At 46.3% G+C, this 17,042-nt stretch overlaps 1 protein-coding gene across 7 annotated transcripts in view; it reads right to left on the reverse strand.

Annotated features, from left to right (window-relative positions):
• Positions 1-17,042, reverse strand: part of LOC143788704 (flavin-containing monooxygenase 5-like) — a 269,606-nt gene that overhangs the window by 93,267 nt on the left and 159,297 nt on the right. For all 7 annotated transcript variants that reach the window (XM_077278536.1, XM_077278535.1, XM_077278537.1 and 4 more), the window contains one exon: positions 252-389. In XM_077278536.1, coding sequence (XP_077134651.1) covers positions 252-386 — 135 coding nt within the window. In that variant the 5' untranslated portion in view covers positions 387-389. The remainder of the gene's footprint in view (positions 1-251; positions 390-17,042) is intronic.

The following is a 17,042-nucleotide window of genomic DNA, read 5'->3' on the forward strand; positions in this document are numbered from 1 at the left end:
CTTTTGCCAAGTCTACCTAGTATAATACAGTCTGGTAAAATAAGCATTGTTACTGTCCAATGTCTTTTGCCAAGTCATTACTAAAACAGAAAAAAAACCATCAGTATTTGTAATAAATTTACGATACAAGTTGTGACCCCTCCACCAAGGTGTACATATACTCTAAAATATCATAAAGGCACATGTTTCCATGATTAGACCAGCACTTTCAATGGTATATTGTCATATTTGTGCAATGTTGTGATTCTTACCTTGTATCGCCAAAGTCCTCCAATATCTTCACTCTTTTCAAAACATGTGGGTTTAAGTCCTTCATCAAGACAGCACTTTATAGCCGCCAAACCACTGGCTCCTGCCCCAATAACTGCTACTGTTTTCACTGGCATTGTCTGTGGTTATAAATAAAATTAGAACACACGTTATCTCGCAAACAAATTCTGGCACTAGATTTAAAGGGAATCTGTCAGCAGTATTTTGCTGATTAATCTGAGAACAGCATGATGTAGGGGCAGAGTCCCTGATTTTAGTGATGACACTTACTGGGTTGATTTTGAGAGTTTCAATAAAATCAGTGTTAAATCAGCAAGAGACTATCACTAGTGGACTAGAAAATCTACTACCATGTAGTCTTCCTGCTCTATGTAACCCCCTATCTGGTTTTCTGCCTATGCACAGTATACACAGAAATTTGCCAATCAGTGGTGTGGGTGGGACTATTCAGGGCTCAGTATTCAGAGAACTACAGCAGATAAAACTGTGATTTTATCAAAACTACAGCAAGCAAATCAGAAAGTGACAATGCTGAAAACGAAGTCTCTGCCCCGACATCATGTTGCTCTCAGACGGGGATAGCATGAACCCAGTGGCAGATACCCTTTAATAGAAAGAAACCATTCTTTATTCATTATAGTTACAATTTTCAATATTCAGCGTTTGCACATTTCCAAGTAACTCTTCCTTTACAATGCCATTATTTCTTAAATGTATATTTCAGATTTTCAACTTGATTCACTCTGGTGTCCTAGGTTTCATTTTACTGTAACTATAACAGATAAGATTGAAGTTATGATAGTTTAGTAGATTTCCTTTTCACTCCATTCAGTACACAATGGAGAAACAGTTTTCTCATATTTCCACTGGAGAAGTTTTAACCCCTTCACTTCGAAGCCTGTGTTTAACTTCCTGACCAGGCCATTTTTTTCAATTCTGACCACTGTCCCTTTATGAGGTAATAACTCTGGAACGCTTCAACTGATCCCGGTGATTCTGAGATTGTTTTCTCGTGACATATTGTACTTTATGATACTGGTAAAATTTATTTGATATGACTTGTGTTAATTTGTGGAAAAAAATGGAAATTTGGCAAAAATTTAGAAAATATAGTAATTTTTGAAATTTTAACTTTTATGCCCTTAAATCAGAGAGATATGTTATTAAAATTAGTTCATAAATAACATTTCTCACATGTCTACTACACATCAGCACAATTTTGGAACCAACATTTTTTTTTTTGTTAGGAAGTTATCAGGGTTAAGGTTATGTGCACACAATGCGGATTTAGTGCAGATCCGCATCGGATTTTTCCGTGCAGAAACGCTGCAGATCCGCACTGTGATTTACAGTACAATGTAAATCAATGTGAAAAAAAAAGCTGTGCAGATGGTGTGGAAAAATCCGAGCGGAAACGCTGCGGATTTAAAAGAAGTGCATGTCACTTCTTTTGTGCGGATCTGCAGCATTTCTGCACCCTTCTATTATAGAAATCTGCTGTGGTAAAAACCGCAGAAAATCCGCACAAAATCCGCATCAATTCCGCATAAAAACCGCACATAATCCGTGGCAAATCTGCACCTGCGGATTCTGCCAGGAGATGTGGATTTTGTACAGAAAATTATGCACCCCATTCCGCAGCGTGTGCACATAGCCTAAAAGTTGACCAGCGATTTTTCAGTTTTTCAATAAAATGTACAAAACCATTTTTTTTAGGAACCACCTCACATTTGAAGTCACTTTGAGAAGGCTATATGACAGAAAATATCTAAAACTGACACCATTCTAAAAACTGCACCCCTTAAGGTACTCAAAACCACATTCAAGAAATTTATTAACCCTTCACAGGACCTGAAGCAACAAGGTAGGAATAAATGAACATTTAACTTTTTAGTCACAAAAATCTTTCAGCAACAATTTATTTATTTTCACAAGGGTAAAAGGAGAAAATAGTCAAATAAAGTTGTTGTGCAATTTCTTCTGAGTACGGCAATACACCATATGTGGGGGAAAACCACTGTTTGGGCACACGGCAGGGCTCGGAAGGGAAGGAGTGACATTTTGAATTGCAGACTTTGATGGAATGGTCTGCGGGCGTCATGTTGCATTTGCAAGGCCCCTGATATACCTAAACATTGGTAAACCCCAGAAGTGACTCCATTTTGGAAACTAGACCCCCTAAGGAATTTATCTAGATGTGTGGTGAGAACTTTGAACCCCCAGGTGCTTCAAAGAAGTTTAAAATGTAGAACTGTGAAAATTAAAGAAAACACTTTTTCTACCAAAATGATTTTTTAGCAATGATTTTTTTATTTTCACAAGTGTAACAGGAGAAAATAGACCACTACTATTGTTGTGCATTTTCTCCTGAGTACGCCGATACCCCATATGTGAGGGAAAAACCACTGTTTGTGCACACGGCAGGGCTCGCAAGGGAAGGAGTGATGTTTTGGATTGCAGACTTTCATAGAATGGTCTGCGGGCATCATGTTGCATTTGCAGAGCCCCTGATATGCCTAAACAGTGGAAATCGTCCACAAGTGACCCCATTTTGGAAACTAGACCTCCCAAGGAATTTATTTAGATATGTGATAAGCACCGTGAACTGCCAGGTGCCTCACTGAAAATTATAACGTTGAGTCGTGAAAATAAAAAAAAACACATTTTTTCCACAAAAATGATTTTGAGCCCAAATTTTTTTATTTTCACAAGGGTAACTGGAGAAAATAGACCTTTAATTTTGTTGAGCATTTTCTCCTGAGTACGGCGATACCCCATATGTGGGGGAAAACCACTGTTTGTGTGCACGGTAGGGCTCAGAATGGAATGAGCAATGTTTTGGATTATAGACTTTGATGGAATGGTCTGCGGGCATCATGTTGCCCTTGCAGAGCCCCTGATGTGCCTAAACAGTGGAAATCCTCCACAAGTGACCCTATTTGGGAAACTGCATCCCTGAATGAATTTATCTAGAGGCATAGTTTAATAGTAATTGTTATAATGCTTTTGGTTTTACTGGTGTATGAATTTATAATGTGTTATGTGTAAGATGTCCTGGGTACATCAGATTATAAAAGTGTGTTGTATCAACAGGGTATAAACTAATTTTAGTAATTTCTGTTAGTGTGGTACGCTTTGAAGCAATCCTTAATGCAAAGGCCAGGTTTCTCAGGGCATGTGTCACAATTAGTGTTGAGCGATACCTTCCGATATTCAAAAGTATCGATATCGGATTGGATCGGCCGATATTCAAAAAGTATCGGATATCGCCGATACCGGTACCCGATTCCAATGCAAGTCAATGGGACAAAAATATCGGAATTAAAATAAACCCTTTCTTTCCTTGTAGGTTAATTCTACATGATGGAAAACAACTAAGAATAATGTCCAGCCATTGGGGGAAGAGGGTGCCGCTGCCAGTAGCTCAGAAGCGGAGGAGGATGATCCACAGCAGCCATCTACGTCGCAACAGCTGTCATCTGGCAGGCCCGTATCAGGCCAAAAACATGTGTCAAAACCAAAAACAGTTTTAGGACAGCGTGGCCATCTGGTGAAAGTAGCACAGTGTGCAATGCCTGAAAAGGTATTCGATAGTAGGAAGAGTGCAGTGTGGCAATTTTTTAACCAAGATCCGAATGATCAGTGCAAAGTTATCTGTAAGAAATACTCAAAGACCTTTAGCAGAGGGAAGAATCTTCAAAATTTAAATACAACGTGCATGCATAGACATTTAACCAGCATGCACTTGCAAGCCTGGACTAACTACCAAACGTCACGTACCGTTGGTGCACCTGCTCATAATGAAGGTAGTCAGCAATGCTACATTGCTTCCCTCACTGTAAGTCCACTGGTTAGGACACCACCAGCAGCAAATGTGGAGGTATCGTCGCAAGGCCAAAGCTGTCAGGGAATCACAAGTTTATTGGTAGGAAACACTGTATGTAGGCCAACATCAAAAATACCATCACCCACCCTCTCTCAATCCGCCATGTCCACCACCACCACCACCCCTAGTTCCACCATATGCAGCTCTCCAATCCAGCTCACCCTACAAGAGACTCTCGTTAGGAAGAAGAAAGTACTCATCCTTTCATCTGCGTACACAGGGTTTGAACGCCCACATTGCTAGACTAATCTCATTAGAGATGATGCCCTACCGGTTGGTTGAAAGCGACGCTTTCAAAGACCTGATGGCCTACGCAGTACCATGCTATAACCTACCCAGTCGCCACTTCTTTGCGAGAAAAGCCATCCCAGCCCTCCACCAGCATGTCAAAGATCGCATTGTCCATGCAATGAGGCAATCAGTCAGTGGAAAGGTGCACCTCACAACAGATGCATGGACCAGTAGGCATGGCCAGGGACATTACGTGTCCATCACTGCGTGCTGGGTTAATGTGGTGGATGCAGGGTCCACTAAGGACAGCAATAGTGGGACAGTTCTGCCTAGCCCACGGTCTAGGAAACAATTGGCTGTAGGCGTTCGCCACCCCTCCTCCTCCATAAGCCAAATCTCATCCACAGAGCGGTCGCACAACCACTCCATCCGCAGCTGCCAGTGTTGCACACGAGGTGTCCCATTATCGAACAGCTAGTGGTAAGCGTCAGCAGGCTGTGTTACAAATGAAGTGTTTGGGCAACAACAGACACACCGCAGAACTACTGGCCGAGTACTTGCAGCAACAAACTCAGTCATGGCTGGGCAGTGTACATCTTGAGGCAGGCAAGGTAGTCAGTGATAATCGAAGGAATTTTATGTCTGCCATAGCCCTTTCAGAACTGAAACACATACCTTGCCTGGCTCACACTTTGCACCTGGTGGTGCAGTGCTTCCTGAAAAATTATCCGGGGTTACCAGCCCTGCTCCTGAAGGTGCGAAGACTTTGCTCGCACATCCGCCGGACGCCCGTACACTCCAGCCGTATGCTGAACCATCAGCGATCGCTGAATGTTCCCCAGCACCGCCTAATAATCGACGTTGCAACAAGGTGGAACTCCACACTGCACATGCTTCAGAGGCTGTGCGAACAGAGGCGTGCTGTAATTTATTTGTGGGAGGATACACATACACGGGCAGGCACTTGGATGGCAGACATGGAGTTGTCAGGTGTGCAGTGGTCGAAGCTACAAGACCTGTCAAGTCCTTCAGTGTTTTGAGGAATGCACACGGCTGGTAAGTGCAGATGACGCCATCATAAGCATGAGCATCCCACTAATGCGTCTGCTGATGCAAAGTTTGACACACATTAAGAGCAGGCATCTGCAGCTGAGGAGGAGGGAAGCTTTGATGACAGTCAGCCATTGTCAGCTCAGGGAACTCTCCTGGACGAGGTGGCGGACGAAGAGGAGGAGGATGATGGGGATGAATATTTATGGGAGGAGGATGCTTCTCAGGGGGCAATAGAAATTGGTGGCGTTGCAAGGTCAGGAACAGGTTTTTTGCGGGACACAAGTGATGTTGATTTGCAAGAAAGTGCTCCTCAACCCAGCACAAGCAGTGAATTGACACCTGGAACATTGGCCCACATGGCTGAGTATGCCTTGCGTATCCTAAAAAGGGACCCCCGCATTATCAAAATGATGACCGATGACGATTACTGGTTGGCCTGCCTCCTGGATCCACAATATAAAGGAAAATTACAAAATATCATGCCACATGAGAAACTTGAGCAAATATTGGCTACCAAACAAGCAACTCTTGTAGACCGTTTGGTTCAGGCATTCCCAGCACACAGCGGTGGTGATGGTTCTCACACGAGCCGTAGTGGGCAACATGGCAGAGGTGTTAGAGGTGCACAAATCTGAAGTGGCGTTGGACAGAGCGGTTTTATGACCAGGTTGTGGAGTGATTTTGCAACGACCGCTGACAAGACAGGTACTGCTGCATCGATGCAAAGTGACCGGAGACAGCATTTGTCCAGTATGGTTACGAACTACTTTTCCACCCTTATGGATGTTCTCCCTCACAGGTCATTCTCCTTTGATTACTGGGCTTCTAAAATAGACACCTGGCCTGAATTGGCAGAATATGCATTACAGGAGCTCGCATGCCCTGCTGCTAGTGTTCTATCAGAAAGAGTATTTAGTGCTGCTGGTTCAATACTGACCGAAAAAAGGACACGTCTGGCTACCCGAAATGTTGATGATCTAACCTTCATTAAAATGAACCAATCATGGATTTCAAATTATTTGGCCCCACCTTCCCCTGCTGACACGTAGCTTGCCTGAAAAATGTCTTGCTTTTGGCCTCCTCTTACTGACTTCTCCAATTCCTCCATTTGCAGCTACTGAATGTCCACCATAGGCCATTTATATACCTCCCTAAATGGGCTGACTCCCCCCACAGGGCCGTGGTCACCACCTGGTGCAAGCATCCGTGCGAGTGCCGTTTGCCTGGACAGGTGGGTGTGCCCACTCTTGGACGACGGCACTGGCACAGGGTCCTTCATAGTACAATGAAGTGTCTCTGACGGTGGTGGTGCATAACCAACGTCGGACACACCATCGTAATATGAGGGGCCCTGTGCCAGTACCGCAGCCCACGAGAGAATGTTCCCCCCCAGCTCGAACAGTGCTCTACCACTTGCAATACTTACCTCTCCCTGCTTCACCACTGTGTAGTCTGTGCTGTTAAATCCTTCAATGGCACTGCCAATGCAAATTTGTTGAAATGATAGATGATAGTTAAAATATACAGGGGCCCTGGCCTCCATTTAGACCAGTTAATACGTTGCGCCTACTACCACTGTCTGCTACTCAGCAGAGGAGCCCACCCCTGTACCTAGCTATGCCACCTGGTTATTTCTGAAAAAAATTTTGGCAGACAGCCTACTTTATTATTAAGGCCTACTCACTGTGTCAGCCACTCCTTACAATTGTCCTCCGCTGAACAAAGCAACGCCGCCAGTTTAGTCCTGTTACCAATTTTGAACTGCATTTAGCCCACTTACTTATTTGGCTCTACTCACTGTGTCAGCCACTCTTTACAATTGTCCTCCGCTGAACAAAGCAATGCCGCCTGGTTATTCCTGTTACCAATTTTGAACTGCATTTAGCCCACTTATTTGGGCCTACTCACTGTGTCAGCCACTCCTTACAATTGTCCTCCGCTAACCAAGCAATGCCGCCTGGTTATTCCTGTTACCAATTTTGAACTGCATTTAGCCCACTTATTTGGGCCTACTCACTGTGTCAGCCACTCCTTACAATTGTCCTCCGCTGAACCAAGCAATGCCGCTGTCAGGACTCATTTTTTACCTTTTGTGCATTACTGCCCTTTTCCAAGATGGCATCTTTGGTCTGATGTGCACTGTGTCTTCTTACTATAAAACTCCACCCCAGCCTTCAGTCTGTGCTAAAGTATTCTGCCTTGCATCCAGCTCCTGACCTCTGATTACTCCCTGGCTATATACCTGCTCTTGTGAACCTGTGTGGTGATCCTGCTACTCTGCTCTGAGTTCCTGCTGCATACATCAGTTTCCAGTAATCCTCCTTCATCTGCTGCTCGTGTTTACTTCCATCTGCATTTGCTGGACATGTAAGCTGTTTCTGCTCTGCAAAAACCTGAGACTATTAACCAGGCCTCCCTGGTTGAGCCAAGATATGATTTGAACTGCCTTATAAGCTTATCTATCTGTGTTTGGACTAAGACAAGGATTTATTCGTGTCAAGTATCCTCAAGAATAACTGTGTTTCATAGACTTTCTGCTTGATTGCATTTTCCTCTGAAGTTTCCTATAGACTGCTAAGCTGCGTTTAATATTTACACCAAGTGTTGTGGACTTGAGTTTCTCTCTGCACCTGTTTGAATCACCATGTGATAATATAGACTTTACCACTTATAAAACTGTGTCCTGTAGTTGTCTTGTTCCACGTAAAGAGTCTCCTGAGTTATCCCCTATAATTATTACAGGATACTCTAGCCATAAAAAAAGGAGACTGCAGGAACAATGACTGCAGAGAGCAGATTAGAGCAGGTGTTTTCCATAATTAGATCACTGCAGAAAGATGTGGAAGGTCTGCAAAAGAAGTTTGGAAGCTTTGAACACAATCAGCAAGTGTTTGGACAAACATTGCAGGACTTAAGCAATCGCATGGCAGCCCAGGAAAACAAACTTGCTGGCATAGAGTCCCAGTATGGACGGGCTTTTCAGGACATAAGCACGCAAATAGCTGCACAAGTGACTTTTCCCTCTGGGCAACCGCCATCAGCTAGCCCACCTAAGTTGCCCCCATTCAGATTTAATGGTGATCGCGACAAATTTCGTGGCTTTGTGAATCAATGTATGCTATATTTTGATGTGAATGCTGACCGTTTTCCTACTGATAGATCCAAAGTATTTTGTGTAATAATGCTACTGACCTCACGAGCGCTCGCCTGGGCTAATCCGATGATTGAGTCTCGTGACCCACGGTTAAATAACTTGGATGATTTCTTGGCCGCTATGGCATTAATGTTTGATGACCCTAATCGCCGTGCAAACGCTGAATCTGCTTTGTTGTCTTTACGCCAGGCTAAACGTTCTGTTATTGAGTATGCCACTGAATTCAGGAGATTAGCGGTAGATACTAATTGGGACAGTTATGCACAATTGCCTATTTTTAAAAGGGGTCTGTCTAGTATTATAAAAGATGCACTAGCTCGCTCTGAGTCACCACAAGAGCTAGAGACATTTATACAGCATTGTGTGCGCATAGACATTCGCTTTACTGAGCGTAGGCAGGAGAAATTTGCTGCATATAACCGTATTTCTAACTTTTCCCTTCCTTCCAAAGAGCTTGCAGGTAAAACCTCTCGGGAGGTGGAGGAGGTGCCCATGCAAATTGATTCCATTCAGAGGCACGAGATCAATGAGCGCCGGGAGCATCGCCTTTGTGAAATTCTATGTTTCTACAGCGGCCAGTCTGACCACTTCTTGATCAATTGTCCTAAGTGTCCTAGGCGGCCTAACAAGGTGCTAGCAGCAGTAGGGAAGTATGACAACTGTGATGATGAATCTGACATCTCTGAATGTAGCCTGCCTTTAAACGCTGTATTCCATTCACTTTCTATGACTTCACCCCCCAAGGAGCTGAAGGCGAAGAACTCTCACTGTTCTCTCCCTATTAAGATCCTGTGTTCAGGACAGTGGATTTCTAGTGCAGCTATGATTGCCACCTGCACCTGAGTCAATTTCAGGGATATTGCATTTGCCAAGGAACATGGTATTGAAATTCAGCAAAGATCCTCTCCAATTACCATGGAAACAGTGGATGGGTCACCTTTAATCTCTGGGCCTGTGGATCAGGAGACCGTACCCCTTGAAATTTTGATGGAGCCTAATCATCAGGAGCAACTTTCTTTCTTGCTAATTTCTTCTCATTTTCCTGTGATTTTAGGCATTCCTTGGTTGCATTCTCAGAACCCAATTATCAACTGGGAGACCAAGGAGATTATCTTTCCAACAAGGAGCAACTCAGAGTTAACAGAAGCTGTCCCTGAGTCCACGGCTACGGAACCACATGTACAGGTATTTTCTTTACCTCCAGCATATAAAGAGTTCTCTGACATCTGTGACAAGAAGAATGCAGATCAGCTTCCTCCACACAGGCATTATGACTGTCCCATTGAGCTGCTTCCTGGGGCAGCTATTCCTTTTGGTAACGTATACCCTTGGGCGGCACCTGAGCTTCAAGCCTTAAAGGAGTATATTGATGAAAATCTGGCCAAACGCTTCATACGTCCTTCCTCACCAGCAGGGGCACCTATATTTTTTGTAAAAAAGAAGGATGGGACCCTGAGACCCTGTGTTGACTATCGGGAACTCAATAAGCTAACCGTACGAAACCGTTACCCTTTGCCTCTGATTCCTGAATTACTGGAAAGAGTCCGCCATGCTAAGGTGTTCTCTAAAATGGATCTTCGTGGGGCTTATAATTTGGTGCGTATTCGTCCAGGGGATGAGTGGACGACAGCATTCTGATGCCGGTATGGACACTTTGAATATCTCGTGATGCCTTTCGGGCTTTGTAATGCCCCTGCAACGTTTCAACACCTTGCTAATGACATTTTCAGAGACTTTTTGGACCAGTTTGTGGTGATCTATTTGGACGATATGCTAATCTTTTCTGACTCTCTACAGGAACATGAAGAACATGTCAAAGCTGTTTTAAGACGTCTGAAGGAGGACCATCTGTATATCAAGCCGGAGAAATGCGAGTTTCATCGTTCTGAGATACAGTTCTTAGGTTATATCATCTCTCCCCAGGGGCTGAACATGGAATCTGGTAAGATTCAGGCTATCCTTGACTAGCCGGTACCCAAGAACGTTAAGGAGGTCCAATGTTTTATTGGTTTTGCAAATTTCTACAGACGCTTCATTCGAAATTTTTCTGATATTGTCCGTCCCATTACTTCCTTGACAAAGAAGGAAAAGCCCTTTAAGTGGTCATCACAGGCTCAAGAAGCTTTTGATCGGCTTAAGATCTGTTTCACATCAGCACCGCTGTTGATACACCCGGATCCAACACTTTCATTCACTGTGGAGGTGGACGCTTCTGATAATACTTTGGGGGTTATTTTCTCCCAAAGAACTGGAGAGAAGGGTCAGCTACATCCTTGTGCTTTCTTTTCCCGTAGACTAACCTCAGCAGAGAAGAATTTCGACATGGGAGACAAGGAATTGCTGGCTATTATTGCGGCTTTCAAAGAATGAAGGCATCATTTGCAAGGAGCTGCACAACAGATCATAGTGCTAACTGACCATCGCAATTTAGAGTTCCTTAGATCCGCTAGATGTCTTTCTCCTCGTCAGGCTCGTTGGAACTTGTTTTTAAATCAATTTAACTTTGTTATCTCGTACCGTCCAGGTTCTCGTAATGGGAAGGCTGATGCTTTATCCCGAATCCATGCTGCGGATTCCGTACCTGGAGCCCCATCCAAGACCATTCTATCTGATGCCAATTTCATCGGAGTTATCCACGATCAGGACTTGTGGAAGGAGTGCAGGGAGGCCTATGAAGGTGATGTATTTCTGGCCAACCCACATGTGGATATTAATCTTGTCTTTAAGGGTGGCATGTGATTCAGAGATCGACGTAACTACGTCCCTGAGGTCGTCCGTCTGCAGATCCTCAAGTTGGTACATGACTCCAAGTTGGCTGGTCACAGGGGGGTACAGAAGACACAAGAGTTCCTGAGCCGATTCTTCTGGTGGCCAACTTGCCTGAAGGATACCAAGGACTATGTTCTCTCTTGCGAGGTATGTGCCAATACAAGACTCCTCATGTGGCACCTACGGGTCTTCTACAACCATTACCTGTTCCGTCCCGCCCTTTCTCCTCTCTCTGCACCTGTTTGAATCACCGTGTGATAATATAGACTTTACCACTTATAAAACTGTGTCCTGTAGTTGTCTTGTTTCACGGAAAGAGTCTCCTGAGTTATCCCCTATAATTATTACAGCCGCCTGGTTATTCCTGTTACCAATTTTGGACTGCATTTAGCCCACTTACTTATTTGGGCCTACTCAGTGTGTCAGCCACTCCTTACAATTGTCCTCCACTGAACAAAGCAATGCCGCCTGGTTATTCCTGTTACCAATTTTGAACTGCATTTAGCCCACTTACTTATTTGGGCCTACTCACTATGTCAGCCACTCCTTACAATTGTCCTCCGCTGAACCAAGCGATGCCGCCTGGTTATTCCTATTACCAATTTTGAACTGCACTTAACCCACTTACTTATTTGGGCCTACTCACTGTGTCAGCCACTCCTTACAATTGTCCTCCGCTGAACTAAGCAATGCCGCCTGGTTATTCCTGTTACCAATTTTGAACTGCATTTAGCCTACTTACTTATTTGGGCCTACTCACTGTGTCAGCCACTGCTTACAATTGTCCTTTGCTGAACCAAGCAATGGCGCCTGGTTATTTCTGTTACCAATTTTGAACTGCATTTAGCCTACTTACTTATTTGGGCCTATATCTGTGTTTCTTCCTCATCCTGCCCATTGCCCAGCCACTGCTAGATGAGTCTGCTGGTACATTGACCCAGACCACTACATTCCCCTTGCACTCTACACAGCCAGAATCTGACTCTGCTGAAAGTCAGGTTCCCCTTCCCGCATATTATACCACCTTACACAGGGACAAAGAGGAAGGTGCAGATAAAAGTGCAGGTTCCTTCATCAGGTGGGGGGCATACTCGTTGGCGACGTCACTGGCACAGGGCCCCTCATAGTACGCAAAAGTGTCTCTGCCGGTGGCAGCCGCCACCTGCCGTCAAACACACCGCCGTACTATGAGGGGCCCTGTGCCAGTGCCAATGCCAATGAGTGGGCCCCCACTGCTTGCTGAGGGTCACAGCACTTGCAAAGTTGAAATACTTACCTCTCCCTGCTCCACCGCCATGACGTATTCCGCGTTTCCTGGGCCCACGAAAATCTTGAGCCAGCCCTACCCCCCACAACTTTAGCCAAATAACCCCCAGTTTTCAATGCCTAACTATTATTATAAAGTAAATTAAGATTGATAAGCTTCAGTAATAAGAATTGAAGTTTTTGGCATTAAAATGGGCACTGTAGGTGTTTTCCTGTCCTCCACTCACTGCCGACTTTGATTCCCCATTGACTTGCATTGGGTTTCATGTTTCAGTCAGCCCCCGACTTTTCGTAATAATCGGCCGATTTCACCCTACAAAGTCGGGTTTCGCGAAACCCGACTCGATCCGAAAAAAGTAAAAGTTGCTCAACTCTAATCTTTGCCTCTCACTCATCTCCTTCCACCTTATTCAGACTGTGCGGCGTCAGCTGATCCCTAATCGCATGCCACAGCCATGACGCGGCACAGTCTGAAGAAGGCGGAAGAAGGTGAGTGAGTGTCATGGGGATACAAGGACGGCGAGAGCTAATAACCCGGGCCCCTGCAATTTCCCTCAGACTAGGGTAACCCTGTCTGACCCTCTACCTGAAGTTTACACTGAAGGTGTGCATGTTCAGGCCTCCACCCTCACCCTGATTCAGCCCTAGACTGAACACCACCGCCCACCACCCAGTGAATGCAATAGACCAATACCCACAATTATAACAAACAAGGATAAAGGAAAATATACACCATGCCGCAGTCAATCAGGAATACACTATAAAGGTGCAGGGCAAAATAAATACAAATATAGGAAGGAGTAAATAAGACAAAGGAAAAGACACCACCAGCAACGATTCTCCAACAACCAGCTCTCCACTCCGGACCGAGATAACTACGGACAAGACAGAAGCTATAATCGGCGATGCCCAAAGATCAGGAGAACCATTTAAAGGAAATGGGCATGGCCCAGCTTCCAATCCGAGGATCAGATAAATTAACCCCGGAGAAGCCAGACGAAAACTAGCCGACGCCAATGAGCAAACAATGGTCAAACACGGAATTACCGCTGTCTGTCAGACGACCTGGTCTGAACAGTGTCCGACATGACAGTGAGAGGCCAAGAAATGCACAGCGCCTGCCCAGGAATCCCAGCCCTGCAGTGTGAATAAATCTGAAGACACTGCGGGGCGGGATCTCGGGCAGGGCGGCCGCACAGGCTTAGCCAGCCTGACAACAAATGATGTCAGAAGACGGGCAGCGCAAACCGCGCATGGCTAAGGGATAACATAACAGCGCAGGCTTCGAAACAGATTCAAACAAAGCTGAGGAGGCGGCGCACAGTGCCAAGGGGGTATGAATGGATGGCTGTGATGCGTCTCATAAAGAAGGAAAGTCCCGCCTCCGGGACGGTTTCAAGGTATGAGGGGAAACATTTTATAAGTGTTGCGTGTGCAAGGAGAATAACTAAAAGAGCCACCTTGTCCAAATGCAGCATTAGTGCTGCACAAGGTGGCTCTTTTAGTTACAAACGCCTGGGGGGGACAGGTTCCCTTTAATTTCTGTAGTAGTGTGAGTGTGGAGGGAGCAGGAGAAATTGCCGGATACACAGCAGGGGATCAGCTGACGTTACTGAACCCCAATAACACGGCAGCAAGTGTGGACTGTGCTTCCGGGCAGCAACTGGCCGTGTTGGAGCCCAGGGATTACAGAAAAAAAAGAGTGTAGGCCGAAGCCTAATTGGAGCAAGTTTAATTTCTGAAGTTGTGTGAGTTTGGAGGGAGCAGGAGCAATTGCCGCACAACCAGCAAGGGAGCAGCTGGCGTTACTGAATCCCAATAACAGAGGAGCAACTGTTGACTGTGCATACAGCACTTCCGGGCAACTGGCGGTGTTGGAGCCCAGGGATTGCAGGAGGAGCAGACTGGAGGTATTGCTGCACACACAGCAGGGGAGCAGCTGACGTTACTGAATCCCACTAACACAGGAGCGAGTGTTTCTCTCTGTGCAAACGGCACTTCCGAGCAGCAACTGGTGGTGTTGGAGCCTAGGGTCAATCAGGATGTAGGTCGAGGCCTGCACTCGAGTCAGTTTAATATCTGTTGTTGTGTCAGCATGGAGGTAGCAGGCCAAATTGCCGGATACACAGCAGGGGATCAGCTGACGTTACTGAAACCCAATAACACGGCAGCAAGTGTTGACTGTGCTAACGGCACTTCCGGGCAGCAACTGGCGGAGTTGAAGCCCAGGGAATGCAGGAGAAGCAGAGTGTAGGCTGAGGCCTATAAGGAGCAAGTTCAAAGGGAACCTTTAACCCCCCCCCAGGCATTTGTAACTGAAAGAGCCACCTTGTGCAGCACTAATCCTGCACAAGGAGAAGGTAGCTCTTTTAGTTATGCTCCATGCAAACGCAGAACTAAACATTTATAAAATGTGTCCCCTCATACCGTGAAAGCGTCCCGGAGGTGGGATTTTCATTTGTAATGAGATGCAACACAGCCGTCATTCCTACCCACTTGGCGCCGCCTCCTCAGCGTTGTTTGAATCTGTCCCGGAGCCTGCGCTGTTATGTTAAACCTTGGGCATGCACACTTAGCTCTGCCCGTCTTCTGACATCATTTGGTGTCAGGCTGACTGCGCCTGTGCGGCCGTGCTGCCTGAGATCCCGCCTCGGTGTCTTCTGATTTATTCACACTGTGGGGCTGGGATTCATGGGCATGCACAGTGTATATCTTCGCCTCTCACTCATCTCCTTCCGCCTTCTTCAGACTGTGCGGCGTCACGGCCGTGGCATGCGATTAGGGATCAGCTGACGGTGCACAGTCTGAAGAAGGCGGAGGGAGATGAGTGAGAGCCTGAGGTGAAGATATGCACTGTGCATGCCCATCAATTCCAGCCCCGCAGTGTGAATAAATCAGAAGACACTGCGAGACGGGATCTCGGGCAGCGCGGCCGCACAGGCGCAGTCAGCCTGACACCAAATTATGTCAGAAGACGGGCAGCGCTAAGTGCGCATGCCCAAGGTTTCACATAACAGTGCAGGGTATGGGAAAGATTCAAACAACGCTGAGGAGGCAGCGAATGGCGCCAAGGGGGTAGGAATGATGGCTGTGTTGCGTCTCATTACGAAGGAAAGTCCCACCTCCGGGACGGTTCCACGGTATGAGGGGACACATTTTCTAAGTGTTAAATTCAGCGTGTCCAAGGAGCAGAACTAAAAAAAGCCACCTTTTCCTTGTGCAGCATTACTGCTGCACAAGGTGGCTCGTTCAGTTACAAACGCCTGGGGGGGGCAGATTTCCTTTAATTCCTGTTGTGGTGTCAGCGTGGAGGTAGCAGGACACATTGCAGGGGAGCAGCTGATGTTACTGAACCCCACTAACACAGGAGCGAGTGTTTTTCTCTGTGCACACAGCACTTCCGAGCAGCAACTGGCGGTGTTGGAGCCCAGGGTCAATCAGGCTGTAGGCTGAGGTCTAATTGGAGCAAGTTTAATATCTGATGTAATTTGACTGTGGAGGTAGCAGGAGCAATTGCCGGACACACAGCAGGGGAGCAGCTGACGTTACTGAACCCCACTAACACAGGAGCGAGTGTTTTTCTCTGTGCACACAGCACTTCCGAGCAGCAACTGGTGGTGTTGTAGCCCAGGGAATCCAGGAGAAGCAGAGTGTAGGCTGAGGCCTGCACTCAAGGCAGTTTAACATCTGTTGTAGTGTCAGCGTGGAGGTAGCAGGCCAAATTGCCGGATACACAGCTGGGGATCAACTGACGTTACTGAAACCCAATAACACAGCAGCAAGTGTTGACTGTGCAAACGGCACTTCCGGGCAGCAACTGGCGGTGTTGGAGCCAAGGGAATGCAGGAGAAGCAAAGTGTAGGCTGAGGCCTACACGAAGCAAGTTGAAAGGGAACCTTTAACCCCTCTCAGGCGTTTGTAACTGAAAGAGCCACCTTGTGCAGCACTAATGCTGCACAAGGAAAAGGTGGCTCTTTTAGTTATGCTCCTTGCAAACGCAGAACTAAACACTTATAAAATGTGTCCCCTCATACCGTGAAAGCGTCCCGGAGGTGGGATTTTCCTTCGTAATGAGACGCAACACAGCCGTCATTCCGACCCCCTTGGCGCCGGGCGCCGCCTCCTCGACGTTGTTTGAATCTATCCCGGAGCCTGCGCTGTTATGTTAAACCTTGGGTATGTGCACTGAGCGCTGCCCATCTTCTGACATCATTTGGTGTCAGGCTGACTGCGCCTGTGCGGCCGCGCTGACTGAGATCCCGCCTCGCAGTGTCTTCTGATTTATTCACACTGCGGGGCTGGGTTTCATGGGCATGCGCAGTGTATATCTTCGCCTCTCACTCATCTCCTTCTGCTTTCTTCAGACTGTGCGGCGTCAAGGCCGTGGCATGAGATTAGGTACCAGCTGACAGT

This window comes from Ranitomeya variabilis, chromosome 8 (assembly GCF_051348905.1).
Source record: "Ranitomeya variabilis isolate aRanVar5 chromosome 8, aRanVar5.hap1, whole genome shotgun sequence".
Lineage (NCBI taxonomy): Eukaryota > Metazoa > Chordata > Amphibia > Anura > Dendrobatidae > Ranitomeya > Ranitomeya variabilis.